This window comes from Thalassophryne amazonica, chromosome 9 (genome assembly GCF_902500255.1).
Source record: "Thalassophryne amazonica chromosome 9, fThaAma1.1, whole genome shotgun sequence".
NCBI lineage: Eukaryota > Metazoa > Chordata > Actinopteri > Batrachoidiformes > Batrachoididae > Thalassophryne > Thalassophryne amazonica.
In genome coordinates this window covers 9092593-9100669 of record NC_047111.1, presented here as the reverse complement: position 1 = coordinate 9100669, position 8077 = coordinate 9092593, and the positions used below count along the sequence as shown (strand labels likewise).

Sequence of the window (8077 nt, the reverse complement as noted above, 5' to 3'; positions counted from 1 at the left end):
ACCAACAAAGATTATGTTACAAAGTATTGAGTTGAACTTTTGTTATTGACCAAATACTTATTTTCCACCATAATTTACAAATAAATTCTTTTAAAATCCTGCAATGTGATTTTCTGGATTTTTTTTCTCATTTTTTCTCTCATAGTTGAAGTGTACCTATGTTGAAAATTACAGACCTCTCTCATCTTTCTAAGTAGGAGAACTTGCACAATCAGGGGCTGACAAAATACTTTTTTGCTCCACTGTATGTGAAACCTGGCTTACACCTACAGCTGTCCTCCCCTTAAATGAGGCCTGCCCACCAGCATATACATTTAGTTCGTCCCTCATGATACGAAGCAAGGTGGGGGTGTTGCACTTATTTGTTATCTGAGTTGTTCCGTGAGTCTGCTTCGGTGTCTCTGAATAGCGGGCCTGTGACAGGATCATCTAACTGTAACTGTCTCAATTGCGAATGGTCAGAAAGCATCAAAGGCTAATATAATATATATATATATAATTCTTTTCTTTTCTTTTTGCCTGTTAGGGAATGGCACTCTTGCACCTGTACTGTATTAATACTAGATTATATTTGTTCCTATTATTGTTGACCTACTGACTTCTTTCTCTCTTGTGCCACTGATCCAGGTTGCAGTTCTTTGGGGTACTCTTGTTGCCAGAGACTGATACTGTGTGTGTTTTTTATCTTTTCGTGAATATGATTGAATTGGTGGAAGAGAGATTGTGTCTTTTAGAGTGGCTGGCCCCTCGAGTGCGGCAGGGCTGTGCAGCCCGGGCGTGCGGGGATGGTCTGGTGTCTGGGAGGGGGGTCCTGGACTTGCTGGGGGATTTGGGGTTGGGGGTGACATTTCGGGGGTCTGGGGGGGTTGCTTTCCAGTGCTGCCTGTTGGCTCCGCGGGCTTCCGGGGGTTGGGTTGGGTGCTGGTCCGCTCCTTTCGGCTCCTCCGTTGCGGAGCATGGGTGCGCCTCTGTGCCTGGGGTTAGCTGGCCAGCTGCCCAGCCCGCCGGTGGGGGCCCAGGTGCCGCGCCGTGTGGCTTCTGGTCCTATTGGCGGTGGGGGTGGTGGTGGCGGGGGGGTAGAGTTGGGCGGCCATCATTCCTTTTCAGTTGGGTCTGTCTACTCTGCCGTTGGTGGGTTGGGGTCCGATACCTGGGCGGGGAGTGGGGCCTCTCCCTGGGGCCCGGATGTATGTGGCCCCACGTCCCCCGGCTTCTCCCTCCGGGTTTGTGGGGCCCGCCTGTCTCCCCTTGGCTCCTCGGCTGCCCCTGCCGCTCTGGGGTCCCATCTTGCACCTTCCCTGGTTTGGGGACCTCCGAGCAGGGTGGTACATTCATCTGCGGCTCCCTGGCCCCCTGTCCCCCCTGTTGGTTTGTTCCTCCCTGGGCCTCCGGTGCTCCTCCGGGGCTGCCTGCCTCCCCTGTCTTGTGGTTTCCCTGCCACCTCCGCTGGATCTGGGGTTGGGCTGGGGGCCCTGTGGGGCCGGTATATGTGGCCCGCTCCCTGCACCGCACCTCTCCTTCCGCCTGCTGTTTGGGGTTGGGCCTCACATGTCACACCCTTTTAATCCACTTGTAGGGTTCATATGGATTTGTGGTCGGGTATTGGGGATGGGTTTGCAGGGCAGTCTGTGGCGCAGCTGTGTGCTGCAGCCTTCCACTGCGATCTCCATCCGCCACTCCTACCTTGCAATTTTAATGCACACACTTTATTTCTACACATTTAGTAATCACCTAAACACCTTCACTAATTTAGAGTCGGGGTCACAAGGCAGTGGTGGGTTTTCAGGGCAGGCTATGGTGCAGCGTTGTGCCGCGGCCGCCCACGGCAGTCTGCCACCTGCCATCTCTTGCCCTGCTTTTAATGCAGCACTTTATCTTTGCTCACTTAGGGGGTCATACTCATCAAGGGAGATTAATTATAACAACTATGGTGGGGTTGGTAGGTAGCGTGAGTGTGGCATGTGGGGTTGGCCCCGAATGGCTGTGGATGTGTGGGGCTCTGGGGTAGGGGGGTCTGCCTCGCCGGTTCTGCTGTGGTCCCGTGGCCCTGCTCTGGGCCTGTGGGGCCCGGGATCCTGCGGCCTGTTGTGGGGGTGGGTGGTGGCGTTGGGGCGTGGGTGTTGGCGCTGGGGGGTTGGCGGCTGCTGGGGGGTTGGGGGCAGTGGTCTCCGCGGGGTGGTGCCCCACTCCCGCTCGGGCGGTCTTTTGATCACGGGCTTTAGTGTTTGGGATGGGATCCAGGGTGGGGGGGGTTGGGAGGGCCCTGCTGGCTATGCTGGGGGGGTCTTGTGGGCTTCTTGGTCCTGGGGTTGGGCCTCGCCTCTTGTCTGGGGGCCAGGCCCCGCCCTCAAATGGCTCGGTGGTCCCTACCTGTGCTTTGGATTTGGTTGTGGTGACTCCTTTGCCCCCCGTCTTTGCTCCCACTTGCTCCTGCCTTTGGGAGCCGTGGCCCTGGTGGTGTGGTTCTGGGACTCCTCCTATTGGTGCACTCACGCCGGCACCCTGTGTGCTTCCTTTGGGTATAGAGCTGCTCCCTGTGCCTCCATGGGAAGGGGTGGTGTCTGGGGTGCATTCCAGCGCCGTCGGGCCGCACCCCTGTTGGTCTGTCGTGCTGCCCGGTGGCTCTGGGGGCGGCCCTTCCTGGCCGCTTTGCCCTTCCGCTGCCCTTTTTCTCATGGTTTCTCCCAGGGCCCTGTGTCCTGAACCCATTTCCGTTTGTGCTCACCGCTGGCTGCATGGCTTCCGATGTGCTGGAGTGGTCCATGTTATATGGTAAGGATCTGTACTCTTATCTTGGCCCAACACACCAGCCACAGTAGTGATCAGATATTTAGCTGTGATCTGGGTCTCTGTGCATGGATGTTTGTGTGTTTGAGACTGTCACCACAATTCGGTTTTGGGTGCTCTCAAGGGGATTAAGACTCTGGTGTCCTAGATTAGGGTATGGATGCTCACTAATTAGACAACAGACTGTTGCTGTCACTGTTTGTTCATGTGTGTTTGGTTGTCCTGGTATGTTGTATGGTTGGGGCCCCGTCTCCTCGGTGTCTCACGTCACAGTTATTGTCTTCACCACTCGTCTTTCGTTCTTTTCTGTCTTTGTGTCGTTTTGGTGATCAGCCCTTCCTGATAGAAGTTGTCAGTTGGCTTTGAGTAGGATGTTGTAGGCTGATCGGGAAGGGCGGATGGAGGTCACACACACACACCACATTCACTCATGCACTACATACCTTCTGTCTTGCAAGAATAAATTGCATATATGGGTATTAATGTACATAAATGGTTCTGCCAGTGTGGCATTTACCATTACAATATATGCAGACGGTGGGGTGGGGAATTGCGAACGGTTACAAAGCATCACAGGGGGCAGGGCATGAATGTCCAAACTGCCAATCACAGCATGCTCAGGTAAGACATCTGTCGGGCTGTCACAAGTCAGAGGTAAGGGGTCATGTGACAGCGCATCTGGCACTTTGTTGAGTGTGCCAGGTTTGTGCACAATCGTGAAATCAAAGTCTTGAAGGTGAAGTGACCAGCAGGCAAGCCGGCCAGTGGGGTTTGGATGAGACATCAGCCATTTAAGACTGCTGTGGTCAGTGTAGATAGTAACATGCATACCTGGGAGCAAGGCACTCCTTTTCTGAAGTGCAGTTGGGGAGTTCAGCTTTGTGAAGGGAGCGACTTGTGAAGGCAGCGACTAGTGAAGGCAATAGCATACTCACAACCTTTGTCATCCTTTTGCATTAATGCAGTGCCAAGACCAACATCACAAGCAACAGTGTGAATGAAAAAGGGATGCTGGAAGTCAGGAAATGACAGGACAGGGGCTGATATGGCATGGTTTTTCAAAATGTCCATGGCTCTTTGGCAGTTGTCATCCCAGCAGAAAGTGGCATCCTTTCTTGTGAGAGTGTGAAGAGGTTCAACATGACGGCCGTAATCCTGAATGAAGCAATGATAATAGCCAGTCAGACAGAGGAACTGATGGACGTGTTTCACTGAGGTGGGGGTATTAAACTCCTTAACCGCCTTGACTTTGTCCAGATCAGGTTTAACACTTGATGAGGAGATGTGGTAGCCAAGGAAGGTGAACTCTATGAGGCAGAACTGGCACTTACTGAGCTTCATTGACAGGCCAGCATCTCAGAGTCTGTCCAGCACTTCTTTAAGATCTGCCAAGTGCTGATCAAAAGGTGGGTGAGGCAATAACAATGTCGTCGAGGTAGACCGCGCACGTTTTATAAATGAGGTCGGCAAGTACAGAGTTCATGAGTCTTTGAAAAGTCGCAGGTGCATTGCAGAGTCCAAAAGGTAGCACCTGCTCTGGACATAAAATCCATTCCCAGGATGAAAGGAGAAGACAACTTTGGTATTACTGCAAAATGCTGGTAAAAGTTCTTGTTCATGAATCCAATGTTGAGCCAAGTGACACCCTCAGGGATGGAAGGAGCGTTATTGTCGAGGTTGACTGCAGGGCCAATCCACTCACTTGTTTTGCTGGGGTAGGTGCCATTGACTTGAATGAGATCTGCTCTTACTACTGAGAGGGAAGAACCCGTGTCAGGAGTAGCCTCCACAGATGTAGCATTGAAGATGACTTTTGTTCTCAGAGGAGTATTCCAATGGGCTTTGGAAAAAATTGTCCTCTAAGTGTCTGAGAATTGGACCATCTTGGTGTGTCATAGGTGAATGAGGCTCTGTTAGCGGCTGGAGGGAGGTTGGCCTCTGCGAAATGTCTTCCCTCCCCTGCAGTTTCCCAATTGCTTGTTTTGTGTCAGGCCCGGGCACTGTCGTTGTTTTTGTGCTGGCCTGAGTCAGGGGGACCAGGCGCTGGAGATGGTTGGAATGGGTCGGGCCCCATAGCATCTGCAGCGGACTGCATAGAAGAAGGCTGGCCGTTACAGTTTGGGCAGGTGCACGACGTAAATCCTGGTTGAGAGCATTTAAAGCAGTATGGCTCAGGCTTGCACTGTTCTTTGTAACGTGAAAAAGTATGTGGTCCACTTGGTCCAAGCACTGAGTGGAGCTCATGAGCATGTAGCAAAAGTTCCATTACAGAAGTAATATTAGCTCCATACAGCGCGACTCTGTATTTTTCAAGAGAGTGCTTGCTAATCAGGTTGATTTGCTCTTTTTCAGGTGGTGGACTTTTCAGTTTATTAAACTCACTCAGCATGTGGGCCACGAAGGTTGGGAGCGGTTCATCCTGAGCCTGGACACGATCAAAAAGTCCCCTCAGAATGCATTCTTGGTTGTCAGAAGGCAGAAAAACTGTCCTGAAGAGCTGACAGAACTGGGCCCATGAGATGATGTGGGAGCCCAGGGCCTTGAACCTTTTTCCCGGGCTCTTTAGCAAGCAAGTGTGGCAGTTCATTTAGTAGTTGTCCAACTATTAAGCCCAATGAGGATTTATTTGTGGCAACAGCTTGTAACCAGTCCTCAGGTTGCACTTTATTGTCCCCAGCATATACCGGTGGCTCCAGCTTGGCTTGATGTAAAGCAGCTGCTATCACCCTCGATGCATTGCTGAGTTCGAGTGACTGAGGTGGCAGGAAAGGATTGGTGTGTAGAAATGGATTGGTAGGCAGGAATGGATTAGTACTGTTGGCATTGACTGTAGGTTCAGCTCTGACCACCGTAGGGACATGAAGCGTGGACGTAGCCATTTGGAAAACAGCAAACTGTATGACTGCAGGAGGAATAGGGTTTTCCTTGTTGAAACGGGCCCACTGCTTCAGGAAAGTCTGCTGCATGTTCAGTGTGTCACGTAGACAGTCACTAAGTCTGTCAACTTCTGTTCTCAAGTCCACTACTTATTGGTTAAGGTCAGGAATTTTATTTTCAACAATACTGTATATCGGTAAAGGGGTGAGTCCCATTTCTTGAGTCAAAATCGTGCGGGTAACGTGCCACTGTGCTTTCCAAAAATGAAGCACACTTAAACACAGCAGAGGGCCTTAATAGTAAGCAAAAAGAGTCAGTCAGACCAAGCTATGCTGACCAAAAGTGAAAAAAGGCGCCTAAGGGTGATTCTTTAACTACGGGCACTATTGGTCTTGTAAATGTAATTTCCACCACACCATTGCCTTACAATATAAAGCGCCTTGGGGCAACTGTTTGTTGTGATTTGGCGCTATATACATGTGCGCTGAAGTCACTGTTTATCTCCATAGAAACTACCCAAACAATCTTTCATACAAACTGTTTAAAGGGACATTACAGTGTTGTGGTGGAAATTACAGCAATAGTGTGGGACAACTACATTTTGTTTAAAAAAATCACAACAGTTGTATGACATTGAATACCCCAATAATGTTTTGATTATTTTACTGATATTTTATTCAGAGATATTTTAAAACATTAGAAAAAACGTTTTTTTACCATTCATTTTTATCATTGAAGATCAAAAGTCTGGGTGTGGGACAAGCACAAAACGGCAATATTTGCATATAATGATCCTTTTTTGGGATCCAAAAACTTGATCGAGATCCAGAGAAAAATAATGTTCAAGCGCCAGTTGTAACATGTGGTGGTGCGGGCGGTAGCAACCATGGACATGTGCTGCTGGATCGCAAAAAGAGCACGACTTGTAGTTGTAAATTTCCACAAGGCACCTGTTTATTTACCAAAAAAGGAGAAGTTGCCAGCTTTACCACAGCTTACTGGATATTGCACAGTGGCCCGAGTACACACGGCCGAGTCCATGACATGAGAGCGAACAGAGAGAGAAAAAAAGGACCATTATCTATGGTAAAACACAGGGGCGCCCTCTTGAGGTGTAATACTGTAATACCATGGTAATGACTTAAAGTGGCCTGTTACAGCTTACCTGTGTGTTGTTGTGTGCGTGTATATGAAAGTATATTGTTTTCGCATGTCTTTGACTAGTAATGATTACAGGTTTGGTTATCTTTCAGCCATGTTTTAAGCTGTGTCTTGAATAAAGCAAATGTGGGGCTGAACCTGATTGTCGTTGGCAGAGTATTCCATGTGCTACTGCCCCTAATAGAGAGTACATTTTGAGAAAAGGCAGTTTTTCTAAATTTGATCTCACAATCACCCCTAGCGGAGGATGTGGTGGTAATTTCATTGTAACTTTTCCTGTTAACATAGTTCCTCAGAGGAGGTGGGGCCAGATTGTGTAGGGACCTGTACACAAGACAACACATTTTAAAATTCTCAAAACTTAAAAGTTTATATTTTTATAAGATTGGACAGTGATGAGAAATTTGTAGTTTTTTTTGTCCAGTATTTTTACGGCTTTTTTGTACAATTGTTCAACTGGTTTCAGTACAGTTGTTCCGGCAAAGGACCATGTTGTAATGCAATACTCTATATGTAACAAGTTCATGCAGTGTAAGTAAGATTTGGCCGCATCTATTGTAATAAACAGTCTTATCTGCTTATAAATGAGATAGATTGAACTTTACAGTGTTAGTTACCTTTTTGATATGTTTTTTGAATGTAAGATTTGGGTCTAATATCACTCTGAGATATATGAATTGGTTCACAAGCACCAGTTCTTCCCCTTCCAAGAAAACATGGGATCTGGCTAGCTTAATTGGTCTTTTGGTGAATATCATATACATACAGTTTTGTTTTGGGTTTTTTTTTTTTGTTTTTTTTGGTGTTCAGCGGAAGACAATTTTTATGTAGCCATTTATGTATTTTACATAGTGCATTTGTGAGGTCTACAGATATTTTGTCACTCTTTCCCTGGGTAAAGATTACTGCGTCATCTCCATACATTTACATATTTAGTTCAGACCACACATCGAGGAGATCATTTATATACAGAGAGAATAATAGAGGGGTAATACTGAGCCTTGTGGAAGACTAACATAACTACAAGAACACGCTGCTTTCTGTTAGAGAGATAAGATTGAAACCATTGAATAGTATCTTCCAAAAAGTTAAAATGTGAAAGTTTAGCTAAGAGAGCTTGATGGTTAACTGTGTCAAATGCTTTCTTTAAGTATTAAAACACGGCTCCTACACAGGGGTTGTTATCTAGTAGATGTTTAATCTTTTTCTCTCTCTCTCTCTCCCTCCCTCTCTCTATCTCTCTCTCTCCCTC

At 47.9% G+C, this 8077-nt stretch overlaps 1 protein-coding gene across 1 annotated transcript; it reads right to left on the bottom strand.

Annotated features, from left to right (window-relative positions):
- Positions 1-1044: 1044 nt before the first annotated feature.
- LOC117517264 (basic salivary proline-rich protein 4-like) lies at positions 1045-2709 on the bottom strand. The gene is made up of 2 exons (XM_034178210.1): positions 2024-2709; positions 1045-1543 (listed from the first exon to the last, which is right to left on the bottom strand). Exons 1-2 carry the CDS (start codon positions 2707-2709, stop codon positions 1045-1047), a joined length of 1185 nt encoding a protein of 394 aa, XP_034034101.1.
- Between the last annotated feature and the right edge of the window lie 5368 nt (positions 2710-8077).

Coding starts and splice junctions, on each gene's coding strand:
- LOC117517264 (XM_034178210.1), bottom strand. CDS start 2,709: ATGGGTTCAGGACACAGGGCCCTGGGAGAAACCATGAGAAAAAGGGCA. Junction 1,544..2,023: donor ACGGGACCACAGCAGAACCG/GCGAGGCAGACC, acceptor GTGACATGTGAG/GCCCAACCCCAAACAGCAGG.